This window comes from Triticum urartu, chromosome 2, assembly GCF_003073215.2.
Source record: "Triticum urartu cultivar G1812 chromosome 2, Tu2.1, whole genome shotgun sequence".
Lineage (NCBI taxonomy): Eukaryota > Viridiplantae > Streptophyta > Magnoliopsida > Poales > Poaceae > Triticum > Triticum urartu.
Window position 1 is genome coordinate 591,479,105 of NC_053023.1, and position 14,403 is coordinate 591,493,507.

The window sequence follows — 14,403 nt, forward strand, 5'->3', positions numbered from 1 at the left end:
AAAGTTGGACCTCGAAAAACACGTGTGCACTATATTTTGGAATGGAGGGAGTAGCTAGCGTTGGAAGGATAAAGCTGCAGCAGCTTCAAGACATGTGATGGCCGATGGTGATTGAGTATGTGCCGGCCGCTCGGGCCCCAACACGTGATTAATAGCGCAAAAAAGCAAAATATCTTCCAAATTTAAAAACTACATAACGAAAATCATTAGAATTCAAATCTTACGATACCCTCCGTTTTTAAGTGTAAATGTTTTTAGACATCTCAAATGGACTACAACGTACAGATGTATGTAGACATATTTTAACGTGTAGATTCATTCATTTTGCTTCGTATATAGTCACTTGTTGTAATTTCTAAAAAAACTTAAATTTCGAAACGAAGGAAGTATTTATAAAATACTTTAAATGAATTACTAAAGTCTCAAACAGTATGTAAGGGCATTTTTAACAACGTCCGCAACCATCCAAGGCGTAAGGTCCGGACGTGTTTTGACTGTATTGGTCCGCCAACTGGTCCGAACTTACTTTTTCCAACAATATGAAAACAACCTAGAGAGTTTTGCGAGCGTACGGACTGCTGCCATGCTCGATTCTATCTAACAATGGCCCACCCAAAAACCCCTTCCCTTGCCCATACCCTATCCCACCTGAAATGGCCAACACCGCTCTAGAGCACCGGTGTCATATTCATGCCGGTTCATAGCGACGCGACCTCTCACTGGCATTCTAGCATTGAAGCGGCGCCGGTCGTGAGCGTCGCCCGCATCGTTTCCCGATGCACGTGAATCTTCCGCGTTCAAATGACATGCCGTCATTTAGCCTCCCTAAGTTAAACATGCGCGGTTGCCGAGGAACCTACTCCGCCATTAACCACCTCGGCGCTTCTCCTGCCATTCATCTACTATTTAAACTCCATCCCCGGCTATAGCTGCATCCATCCTCCTCCTCGCCGCACCACATTCTTCATGGCCTCCTCGAGTTCCAAATCCATTTGGCACAACGTCTCCTCTGAGCAGAAGACGGAGATGCCACTATTGTTGCCGGCAAGCAGAAGGAGGTCGGAGCTGCGGACGTCCCAAAGGAAGACGCAATTGATGATGAGTCGCCGACACCCTCCTCGTCGGTCCATGTCAGCATCACCATGTGCTAGGCACGTGCTCACTACACCGAAATGGTGTTGGCCGAGCGGGAGGCCTTGTTCTGACAGGCGCAAGCCGACCAGGAGTACAACCTCCGCCTTCTCGACAAGCACCAACACGCGATGGAGGAACTCACCGCTGGCACAGCTATATCGCGCCAAACGTGGACCAGGTGGAGTAGGAGGTGCTGGTCGACTCATATCGCACCGCCTGTGAAATCCGCCGCAATCGTCGGCGGTACCTCCAGCGTCAGGCGGAGATAGATGCGACCTTCAAGGAGATTCACGAGGAGGCCAACGAAGTCTATGGCAAGAGCGAGGACGAGGACGAGACATTCCCAACTCCACCACGCCCGCACCTTGCTGCCACAACCATGAAGCCGGCGCGTCCACAGGCGCTACCGGCAGCGAAGAAGATTAGAGCATGGGAGCTCGCCGGTGCTCGGGCCCTAGGAAGACCACCGCCCATTTCGTTCCCTCTAAAGCCAAGCTTGGTGGGCTTAAAATCGTTGGCCGATTAGCCGCTTGCAAGTTGTGGAGGCAGAGACTATGAAGACATAGCCGGAGCTTCAGTTGTAATGCTCATGGCCAGCCCGAAACGGAAGAACGTATGTTGGCGGTCATTTGGACTAGGTTTAGAGTACGGTTTAGTTCAAATATATCAAAATATAATTAGTTTATGCCGTTCTATACGAAAAGCATCCGAGTTTAATAAAAAATATTCAAGTATGAACGAATACTTTCCGGTTTGTTTAAATATTCATCAAATTTGTTCACTTTCCTTAAATTTCTTATGTGAAGAAGATTTTTTCAATTTTTTGCCCGTTATGTACTAGTAATCGGATTATATAAAAAGAAAAGAAATTAGGAAAAGAGAAACGAAAAAAGAAAACCCGTACTACATAGCCCATTTACGGGGGCCATCTGAGGTGAGGCTCTCGGAGGAATCAGTCTTCCTGATATATATCTTCGGCTGATCCGTGCGCCAGGTACCGGATAGGAAGTTTTTCGAAATCAATCAAACCGCAGATGGCGAGTTCGTCGGAGAAGGCGCCTTCCCCCGCAGCGGCGGATCTGCCGGAGCGAGGTAAGATTACGGTGGCCAGCGGCAAACCAAAGGGGAAGACGAGGAGGATGACGCAGGAGGAGATCGACAGCTACATCCGGTCCAAGGGCGTGCGCATCCCCGTCGACTCCGTCCGCAGGGCGAGCAAGCTGAGGCTGGCCCTCACCAACCTCGACGACCTCGGCAGCCTCCCGGTGTCCCCGGACGAGCTGGACGACTACGTCGCCAACATGATCCGGGAGGTGAACGCGATCGAGGATGACTTCCAGAAAGAGAGAGACGAGATCGCCAAGGAGTACTACGCAAAGGGCTACGTCGAGCGCGAGGTCAGCGACGACGACGAAGCAGGAGGCAGCAACCCCCGTGTGGAGACCGGAAGCACAGTAACCGTAAGGAAGCTCAACTGAACGAGCACCATTATCAGACTGTCCCTGATCTCGATCGGCGGTGCTTTCGAATAAATCGTCAGTCTAGTAAACGATGGATTCAATGGTATGAGCGCTCCTATAGCGCAATAATAAAATTTCACTATATCGGCAGCAATCATTTTTTCTTCTTCATCATCCTTTTTGAATCATTGATCTAGAGTAGTTGATTTGTTTGACTCAGCTTGTATTAAATGGTTGTGCTATGTATTCCGTTTGGTCTGACGGTCACTTGATCTAATTTTAAACATATGAGGACCGCACGGTGAGCAAATTTACATTTTCTGCTGTAAATACTAAGTTCATTTAGTTGCACTAGGATATTGTTTTTACCATCTGGTACCTTCACCTTCTATGGTCGAGGAGCTCGTGTCATGGACGGTTGATTTCATGGTGGAGCTCTGGTTTGCACCATCAATCTCTAGAAGACGTCCATACTGCAAAGAATGGGTGATCCGAATCGAGCGGTGCTCTAGCGAGCCAGACTGATCACCAACAAGCTCTAACTTGTGGGAGCTAATGCTTCCAATCACTAGTAGAAAACAGGGCTTTGGTTCAGGCCGGGTCAGCCCATTAGTCCCGGTTCAGTCCAGAACCGGGACCAATGGGGGCATTGGTCCCGGTTCGTGAGCCCAGGGAGCCGGCCGAGCCACGTGGGTCATTGGTCCCGGTTCATCTGCACCTTTTGGTCCTGATTGGTGGGATGAACCGGGACCAATGGGCCTCGCTCCTGGCCCACAACCATTGGTCCCGGTTCGTGTCTCAAACTGGGACTAAAGATTAGACCTTTAGTCCCGGTTTGAGGCACGAACCGGGACTAATGGGGTTGAGAACTTTAGTCCCGGTTCGTGCCACGAACCGGTACTAAAGGTCCCATTTTCAAACTCTACCCCCCGGTGGATCGCCTTTTCAGTTTTAAAAAAAATAAAAGAAAATGATGGAAATGTCAAAAAAATAAAAGAAAATAAGTTTCCCATGTGATATGTGGTCTAGTTGTTGGGAAAATTTGCAAATGTGAATTTTAACTTTATTTGCAAAATCTCTCTGAAATTTGTAAAAATGGGCATAACTTTTGCATACTAACTCGGATGAAAAAGTTTTTTATATGAAAAATCATCTACTCGAAAAGTTACATCCGAATTTAACGGGGAGAACCCCGTTAAACATTTTCAAAATCCTCAAAAACCTAATAGAAAAAAGTTACGGGGCTTTTAAGATCTAGAGTGAAAAAAATCGAAAAAAATTCAAACAGTGGGCAAACTGTGGTCAAACAATGGTCAGACTAATTATTCTAGAATATTAGTGTTACTAAATAATTATTTCAGTTATTTCAATTTTGGTCAAATCTGGTCAAATTGTGGTCAAACAATGGTCAAACTAATTATTCAAGAAATATTAGTGTTACTAAATAATTATTGTTTTTTAAAACAATAGTTTCAAAATAAAACTATGAAATGTGTCACTTCATGCTCAAGCAAAATTCCTGAAGGTTAATAGGATTGACATCTTAGTATTGTCAGGAAAACAACAAGTGCAGACTTGGAGCGAGGGAGAATAGAACCCGGAAGTTAAGCGTGCTCAGGCTGGGGGAGTGGGAGGATGGGTGACCGTTTGGGAAGTTAGATGATTTGGAATGATGAGGGGTGATTAGAGGATAAATTGAGAAGTGATGAGAGGTGGTGATACAGACTAGAGGTTAAAATAATTCAGAAATTTGAAAATAAAAAAAATCAAATTTTTTTTCAAAAAGAAAATCATAAAATAATTCACACGCTCGATCCCATTTGGCCGGACACACTTTTCTGGGTCATGCCCGGCCTCGGAAGATCAACACGTCGCAGCCCTACTTAGGCACAACAGAGAGGTCAGCATGCTGGTCTAAATCCTATGGCGCAGGGGTCTGGGCCCATCGCCCTTTGCACACCTGCACGTTGCGAACGCGGCCGGAAGCAGACCTAGCCTAGTAGGCGTTCCAGTCCAATCCGGCGCGCGCCACTCAGTTGCTGACGTCACGAAGGCTTCGGCTGATACCACGACGTCGAGTCACTTGGGTTGGCTGCTGGTTCATATTGGGGCGAGGAAACTGAGCCATAATATTCTCCATGAACTGACGATTCAGCTCAAACTGTTGCATCATCCCAGCCATGTACTCAGGCGGTGGTGGGGCGTTGCCACCACGACCACGACCACCTGGTCTAACCATCCTGCTAATATTTAACAGGGGTAGTTCAGCATTGAGAAATTTGCAAAAAACAAGAATCATTCATGATGAAACATGCACAACGAAAGCAGCACGATAGATACTACATAGTAGTCGGCATATCTTACAAAAGAGATCATGCATAGAGTTCATTACACAGAGTTCGGTACATAGGCTAAGACATCATAGGCGGCACACAGGCTCGCAGCGAATGCATCTAACACTAACAAGCAAGTCTACATCAGTCCCACGCGGTACTGCGGAGGTAGGTGTAGCCCGACAGCTGGTAGTGACACGAAGGGAAGACCTCCACGCGAGTAGCCTGGGGTCCGCGGATACTCTGGTGCGGAACCCGATGCGCAGGTGGCAGGAGAGGACCAAGTGCAGGAGAGTAGCCTCCCACATCTGGCCAGCCGATGCCCTGGGGCATCACGGTCCTGGCAGGGTAGATCGCAGAATGCGACAGATCACCAGATCGGACAGAGGGGTGCAACAGCGTCAGAGCACAATACAGGTGCTGACGGGTGGTGTACAACTCGTGGCGAAGAGCTTGGTTAGCTCTATCCAACTTTGGGGTGAACATGGTCCGGGATCCTAGTGTTAGAGTTAGTAAAATCGTTTAACCCGAGTAGGAGAGAGTTCAGAGTCCCAGAGTAAGGATCGAGGAGTAAAAGATCCTAATACCACCCAGATGGCGACGTGGGCCCGTACGGCAAACAACCATGTTAGTAAAAGTTTTCATAATGTCTAGACTCAACTTCGGCCAAGGAGTGTGGAAGGGGGATTCCTACAGGCAGTCGGCTCTGATACCAACTTGTGGCGCCCCCGATTTGACCCTACACTAATCATGCACGCAAATGTGTACGATCAAGATCAAGGACTCACGGGTAGATATCACAACACAACTCTACAAATAAAATAAGTCATACAAGCATCATATTACAAGCCAGGGGCCTCGAGGGCTCGAATACAAGAGCTCGATCATAGACGAGTCAGCGGAAGCAACAATATCTGAGTATAGACATAAGTTAAACAAGTTTGCCTTAAGAAGGCTAGCACAAACTGGGATACAGATCGAAAGAGGCGCAGGCCCCCTGCCTGGGATCCTCCTAAACTACTCCTGGTCATCGTCAGCGGGCAGCACGTAGTAGTAGGCACCTCCGGTGTAGTAGGAGTCGTCGTCGACGGTGGCGTCTGGATCCTGGGCTCCAACATCTGGTTGCGACAACCAGGTAGAAGGGATAGGGGGAAAAGAGGGAGAAAGCAACCGTGAGTACTCATCCAAAGTACTCGCAAGCAAGGAGCTACACTACATATGCATGGGTAAATGTGTAAAGGGCCATATCGGTGGACTGAACTGCAGAAAGCCAGAATAAGAGGGGGGATAGCTAATCCTGTCGAAGACTACGCTTCTGGCCACCTCCATCTTGCAGCATGTAGAAGAGAGTAGACTGAAGTCCTCCAAGTAGCATCGCATAGCATAACCCTAACCGATGATCCTCCCCTCGTCGCCCTGTGAGAGAGCGATCACCGGTTGTATCTGGCACTTGGAAGGGTGTGTTTTATTAAGTATCCGGTTCTAGTTGTCATAAGGTCAAGGTACAACTCCAAGTCGTCCTGTTACCGAAGATCACGGCTATTCGAATAGATTAACTTCCCTGCAGGGGTGCACCACATAACCCAACACGCTCGATCCCATTTGGCCGGACACACTTTTCTGGGTCATGCCCGGCCTCAGAAGATCAACACGTCGCAGCCCTACTTAGGCACAACAGAGAGGTCAGCACGCTGGTCTAAATCCTATGGCGCAGGGGTCTGGGCCCATCGCCCTTTGCACACCTGCACGTTGCGAACGCGGCCGGAAGCAGACCTAGCCTAGTAGGCGTTCCAGTCCAATCCAGCGCGCGCCACTCAGTCGCTGACGTCACGAAGGCTTCGGCTGATACCACGACGTCAAGTGCCCATAACTGTCCCCGCGTAGATGGTTAGTGCGTATAGGCCAGTGGCCAGACTCAGATCAAATACCAAGATCTCGTTAAGCGTGTTATTTTGAAATAACCGCGAACGCCGACCAGGGCCAGGCCCACCTCTCTACTAGGTGGTCTCAACCTGCCTTGTCGCTTCGCCACAAAGATCCACACAGAGGGCCGTCGGGAAAGTATGTCCTTCCAGCCCCCAATTCGTGAATCAACTGCGGGTACTCCTCGAGCCAACCCGACTTTGGTCATCACATGTATCATGTATAAAGTATATAGTATATATCCGTGATCACCTCCCGAGTGATCACGGCCTGATAGTATAGCATGGCAGACGGACAAGAATGTAGGGCCACTGATGATAAACTAGCATCCTATACTAAGCATTAGGATTGCAGGTAAAGGTAACAACAGTAGTAGCAAGGACAGACTATGCATCAGGATAGGATGAACGGAAAGCAGTAACATGCTACACTACTCTAATGCAAGCAGTATAGAGAAGAGTAGGCGATATCTGATTATCAAAGGGGCGGGGCTTGCCTGGTTGCTCTGGCAAGAGAGAGGGGTCGTCAACACCGTAGTCGTACTGGGTAGCAGCGGCGTCGGTCTCGGTGTCTAGCGAGAGAAGAGGGGGAAGAAACAATAAATATAATGCAAACAAATGCATGACGATGCATGACACGGCAAAGCGTGGTGCTAGGTGTGCCCTAACGCGGTACGAGGTGGTACCGGTGAAGGGGGAAAACATCCGGGAAAGTATCCCCGGTGTTTCGCGTTTTCGGGCAGAGTAGTCGGAGGGGGAAAGTTACGAGTTCGATAGGTTAGGGAGGTGTGGCGGACGAACGGGTTGCGTATCCGGAATCGTCTCGTCGTTCTGAGCAACTTTCATGTACAAAGTATTTTCATCCGAGTTACGGATTAAAAGATATGATTTTCTAAAGATTTAAATCATTTTCTGATTTTAATTATATATTTAATTCCAACATTATCCAAAACAGTGTGTGGTGACGTAGGCATGACATCAGAGTGATGTCAGCAGGTCAACTGGTCGGTTGACCAGTCAAACCAGACAGGTGGGTCCAGTGGGACCCACATGTCATTGTCAGGGGCATTAACAGGGGGTTTAGACTAACTAAACAGGTTAATTAGAGGGTGGGACCCAGCAGTTAGTGAGAGAATAGGGTTTTAATTAGCTAACTATTTAGTTAACCAATTATTCTTTTTATTTATTTCGTTTATTGAAGTGGGGCCTATAGGTCAGTGAGATAGGGGCGGCCCAGTCAGCAGTTGACCCAGTCAACAGGTCAACAGGGGGCCCTGGGCCCACCAGTCAGTGGCCCAGGTGGTGGGACCCGCGGTGCCAGGTCAGCAGGGCCGGCCCTCGCCGCCGGCGACCAAAAGCACGGCGCAGACCCGCCGGAGTTCGCCGGAAATTGCGCACAGGGCACGGATCCGCGCGCGCCTGGGCTCGTTCGAACGAGCGCGCAGAGGCGCATCTGGTGGGGGCGGTGGCGTGGCCGGAGGAGGGCCGCAGCGTCACCGGTGACGAGCGGGGCGGACGCCGGCGTTCGGCCGCGAGAGGGAAACGGCGCTGCGGCACGGCAGCAAGTACCCTAAACGGCCAGGAGGCCTCTACGGGCGCGTGCGAGCACGACAGGCATGAGCCCGGGACCAAATGGTCACCGGACGGCTGCCGGCGACGGGCGCGTGCGGCGATGCGTTCGGGCGTTCATCGAGCTAGGGGCTAGCGGCCACGGAGCAGTGCGCGAGCGGGTGCGTTGGGTTCCTGGGGGCACCAGGAACAAGATGCCGTGCTCAGGCGAGCACGACGGAGAGTACGGCCACGGCGGCGAGGCGATCCGCGGCGACGGGCTCTCGGGTACTTCGGCGGCAGCTGGCTAGGGCGCACGAGAGAGAGAGAGAGGAGGGAGCAGGGGCTCACCGAGCGGCGCACACGGTGGCCCTTGGGGGTTTAGTAGCTGCAGGGGCGCGGCCGGAGTCGGTGAAGAACGACGGTGGAGTTTGTCGAAGCAGAGGAAGACGAAGGTGGCGTCGGGGCGTTGCGGTGGCTCCGGTCTCCAACGGGGAGCACCAGTCGAAGCAGCGGACGCCCTTGGAGACACCGTGGGGCGGCGAGGTGGGCACGGTGGCCGTGGCTAGGCCGGAGCCATGGCGGCGGTGGCGCTCGGTTACGGAGGGGAACGAGGGGGGAGGCGGTGGATCTGAGGGGGAAGGCGCGGGGACCGAGGGGAGAGTGGGGCGAGTGGGAGGAGAGACCGAGGGGGCGCGGCGTGGCGACCTTATCCCCTCGTCGTCGCCGGCGAGAGGGTGCGGCGGGGACGCGCCCCTGTTCCGACCCGGGTCGGGGGAACAGGGAAGGGAGGCGGCAGGGGGAGGCGGGCCGGTTCGGCCGGATGGGCCAGGTGGGTTAGCTGGGCCAGATGGCCCAGGGGGGTTTGGGGGGTTTTCCTTTCTCTTTCTTTTTTCTTTTCTGTTTTATTTCATTTTAAAGTATTTAGTCTTTTACTAAAAATGTGTTTTCTGCACCATAATTACCTTTGTAATATTTGGCGTCCACCGAACATTTTTGTTTCAATTTTGAAATTTTTTATTGTCGACCTTAATTTTAAGTTTGAATTTGACGCGTTTTCGAATTATCCCGAGATTAGTAACAGTAATCGCAGATGACATGGCATCATTAGGAGAGTTTTACTGTAGCCAAATTATCCGGGCGTTACAAAGAGGTGGAGCTCCACGTGGCCGCGCCCTTTAGTCAACCGGGACTAAAGGGAGAGGCATTAGTACCGACCCTTTAGTCCCGGTTCCAGAACCGGGACTAAAGGCCCTTATGAATCGGGACTGAAGGCCCTTTTTCTACTAGTGAATGTTGACGATCGTTGAGATAATGGTCGCTCTTGAGCCAGAATCCACGAGCGCTAATGCCTCCAATGTTAGCGGCGAGAGATTGGAGACATATTGATCAGCAAGGAGTCGAAACCGGCGATCGCTAATGCCTCCAATGTTCGAGGTGCGAGATAAGCGGATTTATGTTTTTTTATTTATGGTGTGTACGCCATCTCAACATGCTAGGGGGGGGGGGGGTATATGGTGTTCTTTGTGAACGCATGGGGTTTAAGTTGCTATGTTTTCTCATTGCGTTTCAAGAGGGCTGTTTCTATGTTGTATGTTTATTTCATTGCTGCATATGCCATTTCTAAATGTTGCTTACTTTTGATTTTCCGGTTGCATCTGTTGATACCTTCTATGTCTCACTTTGTTTTTTATTTTGCGGGAATATGTCTCAATCTGTTGTTGCAATGAAATGAGGATTTATTGCATACCTCGAATGTTTTGTCGTGTGTACATGTCCAAAATGTTGCAATTTTTTGCATGTCTTTTAGATCGCTACAGAAAATATTACAATGATGATGCATAGGGAGTTTTAAAAAAATATTGCACGCAACACGTGTATCCAGGGCCAAGACAACATCCGTTTGTTGACAGACTAAACTTAGGAATTGAATATATTTGGGAAAAAAGGAGACTCATTGGAGAAGGACTGGAATGAGCCGGCCCAGCGCGCGATAGGCCACATGCCACATGACACAACCTCGCCTTTTTCTGTTTCTTTTCACGTACTTTGCTTTCTTTTTTTACTTTTGCTTGTACTTCCAAATATTCTAAATATATATCTTATAAAAAACACTTTAAGTATTTTTTTTGAAATTCTTAATCAAGCTTTTGAGAAATGCTAAATGTGTATGGAAAAATGTTTCTCATGCATATGAAAATTATACACAAAAAACATACAATGTGTATGAACAAGTTGTTCATGTATTTAAAAACTATTAATCAAGCATTTGAAAAAACAATTAGTCAAGTACTTGAAAAATGTTAATCAAGTATTTGAATTTTTTTAATGTGTATAGAAAAATATTTTGAATGCATACGCAAAATGTACAAATGCTTATGAAAAATATATATGAGAAATGTTAATCATGTACCTAAAAATTGTTAACCGTGTATAAAAAAAGTTCCAGATGTATAAAAAAATGTACAATGTGTAGGGGGGAAATAGACATGCAATAAATGTAAGAAAAATGTTAATTTGCATTTAAAAAATTAGACATGTATAAGAAAATGTTACTGATGTATACAAAAAGTACAATATATGTTTAAAAGTGTAGACATAAAACCGAATAGAGAAAAATGTCAATCCTATACTGGCAAACTGTAAACTTGTACAAACAAAATGCTTATGTGCACAAAAAATGTACAATCCGAATGAAAAATAGTAGACATCAAAACAAATATCTGAAAAAGGTTAATCATGTATTTGAAAAATGTTGAACCTGAATAAGAAAAAAATTCTCAAGTATATGTCAAATATACAATATGTATGAAAAAAAAGTAGACTCCAAAACATATATCTGAAAAAATGTTAATTATGTTTTTGAAAAATGTCACAATGAGTATAAAAAATGTTCCTACAATATATATGAAAGAAAAGTAGACCTCGAAACATACTTTTTAAAAACTATCATGTATTTTAAAATTAATGAAGATGTATAAAAATATTTCCTTGCATATATGAAAATTTTACAATGTGTAAGAAAAGACGTAAAAATCAAGGCTAGTCGAAAAGAAACAAAGCATACCAAAGAGGAAAAAAGAAAAAGGAAATAGAAAAAAAATAAGAAACCAATCGAAAGCAGTGCAACATGGTGAAAAATGAAACCTAAAGAAAACCAAGAAAGAAGCAAATACTACCGAAACGAGAAAGAGGATGAAAAAACAAAAAAAACAAAGAAACCAATGCATTATAGTGAAATAATGTGAAAACCAAGAAACCCAATAAAATGAAACGGAAACAAAAGAAAACCAAAAAAGGCAACACAAAAAAGAAAAACAGGAATAAAAAAGAACCCGAAAAATATAAAGCAAAACAGTGAATGCAGTGAAAGAATGGTTCTATAGTATTGGGCTGGCCCTGTCCTTTAGGCGAGAGAAGCAGATATCTCACAGCAAGCGAGATGGCAGATTCTATTTGGCACGTTAGTCGCTGCTGAACGACCGCGCGCGCGCCCTCCACTGGACACTGCACGTGGGAGTGAGGGTGTGCGCGCTGTATCCTTTTCCAGCGCTCAGCGCGCATAATAGGAGCTCCCAAGCGAGATATAGCTCTTGCGCTCGGCCGGGCACCGAGCATCATAAATGGCATATCCTATTTGGCGCACCAGTAGTTGCTTAGCGACCGCGCGCGCACCCCTGATGCACACTGCACGTGGGATTGAAGGGGTGCGCGCTGCACCCTTTTCCCAGCACTCAGCACGCGGAAAAGGACCTCCCAAGCGAGATATAGCTCTAGCACTCGGGCCGGGCCCCAACCCATTACAATCAGCCGGGCACCGAACACAGCCCACTCACACTTAAAAAAGAAAGAAGGAAAAAAAGTTGCGTCCGCCAAGGCTCCAGCTCAATAATCGCTCAAGCTAAGTCAGAGCTCTCTACATACAGCTTCAGCACAAAAGTCCCGGCGAGGTAACTCTGACAGTTCATCCCAGCCTGAAGTGTGAACATCAACGACTCGCAGGGAAGACTGCAGCGGCCTCCCCTCTGAGCTCTGACTAAACATAAATATCATGCCGGCGGCGTAAACCCGCGGCAAGTTTCAGTCTTGACCCTCGCGCCATTGTTTTCCCAACGCAAAAGGTCAACTGTTGAAGCTCCCGGACGCCATCCATCATCCATGGCCACACGCAGCGCTACGTACAGCATGAAATGGACCGGCGACGAAATTCCGGCGGCAGCTCCATGTCTCCGCTGTTCAGGTCATAATGTTAACCCCAGGTTTTCCACCCGTATGACGCGCAGGAGTCAATGTCGATCCCTGTCACCCGCGTACTTTGGCTAATCCGGCGACTGAGCACGGATGCCAAATAGAGATGGACTGCCGCTTTCTCGAGCCCTGTTCTATAACTGACGACAGGACCGCAGCATATGATGGTAGGAGTACTAAAGTTCATCCATTTTATGAGATCATCGAGTCGGAAATGAATCGCTATCGACGGCATTTTTTAGCTATATATATAGGTTGGGTAAACACGTCTGTTAATAGTAATTACTTATGCAGGAAACATTCGTTGTGCTAGCGCCGTGGATTCATATGGAAGACGGGTTTATTTTATTTCTGAAGGGGGTATTATTTTGGAAAAACAATGAGAAGAAAAGGTTCCCTTTGTTAAGCGTCTTTCAACATTGTCATCAATTGAGCATGACAACGTCAGACCAGCTATGGCGACGTCGTTCGCTATACCGATCTGACTTTGCATCTTATATACAAGTCATTACGTCCCTTTTAACTGAATCCAAATCAGTAACCCAGCCAATATGCACTGACAAGTCCCGAAATAGGAAACACCGCCACTAGGCCGAGAGCGACACCATGTGATGTTTTAATCTTAATCGACTAATTAGCTCAGCCTTGAATATTCTTACACGGATCCTGATGCAGAGTTCTGGCCAGACGAACTGTTTCTGAATCAGTTGATGGTATCTTTTGACAAACGACAGGAGGTTGGCATTACAGCTACTCCTCTTGGACAATTGACCGACTGTTTTCTCCTTGCTAGGCACTTTGAATGTGTTTCTTTAGGTATCTCAGATTCTCAGTATCTGTATACCCAGTGCATCTCTGGTACGTACTGCATTCTCAAGAATCTCGATCAATCATTTGTAGGTGGGTTTCAGCCCCAATTGGCTATTACTCTGGCAATTGCTCAGACTATTGCACAGCAAAGCCGTGCTGAGTTGGCATTAAACATAACCGCATTTGCCAATCGCAGGGTTACAGCTACAGCACACTATTGAAGTACTATTAACCACTCAGTAATCTGGAGCATCCAAGTTGCAGAAACTAATCAGAAATTTTCAAAAGCATAAATTGGAATAGCAGCTGGGTAGTAGAGTACTCTAGTAGCAAAAGCTTCAGACAAGCATGCATTCAACTGCTCGTCGTGTGCCGCTAAACGGAAACAGACGGTCCATGCCGGGATGCGTACAGATAGGATATAGGATCCAGTTTAAGAAGATGTAATTGGGGTGGTTCGTCATCAAGCGGCACATATGTTTAAATATACATCTCGCTTCACATGCACACTCATCCTCTGTAATATGAAAGCTCTAGCGAATGGATGAGGAGGCCAAAAGAGAAACTCGTCTCGTACAATATATATTCCCGGAGGATGCCATCGCCGGCGCTGCGCTCTATTCTAACGGAAACCTGCTTTAATAACCACTAAAGCAAAGTCAGCGATCTCCTCGAACGGACAGACGGTTCTTCGCGCGATCGATCATAAATAAAAGCACAACATGGTTCAGACAACGGAAAAAGAAAGAGAAGAAACCCTAGCGCGCCGGATCATGCGAACTGCCAACAAAAGTCGAATTTCGCAACCGGCGATGCGACGGGTGGCCTATCTTACTCTGAATCTACGCTGCAGGCATTAGTATTCTCGAAGAGCAAGATGACTTAGTCTATTCTCGCAAGCGAGGCGATGGGTTTAGTCTAGTCTCTGATAGCGTCAGATGCGAGTGT

At 47.5% G+C, this 14,403-nt stretch overlaps 1 protein-coding gene across 1 annotated transcript; it reads left to right on the forward strand.

Moving 5' to 3' along the window:
* The first annotated feature begins 2,095 nt into the window (after positions 1-2,095).
* LOC125533717 lies at positions 2,096-2,820 on the forward strand. The gene has a single exon (XM_048697084.1). The coding sequence runs from the start codon at positions 2,169-2,171 to the stop codon at positions 2,610-2,612; it is 444 nt and encodes a 147-aa protein (XP_048553041.1). The 5' UTR covers positions 2,096-2,168; the 3' UTR covers positions 2,613-2,820.
* The last annotated feature ends 11,583 nt before the right edge of the window (positions 2,821-14,403 follow it).

Excerpts from the sequence above, each read along its gene's own strand:
- LOC125533717 (XM_048697084.1), top strand. The coding sequence starts at position 2,169 with ATGGCGAGTTCGTCGGAGAAGGCGCCTTCCCCCGCAGCGGCGGATCTG.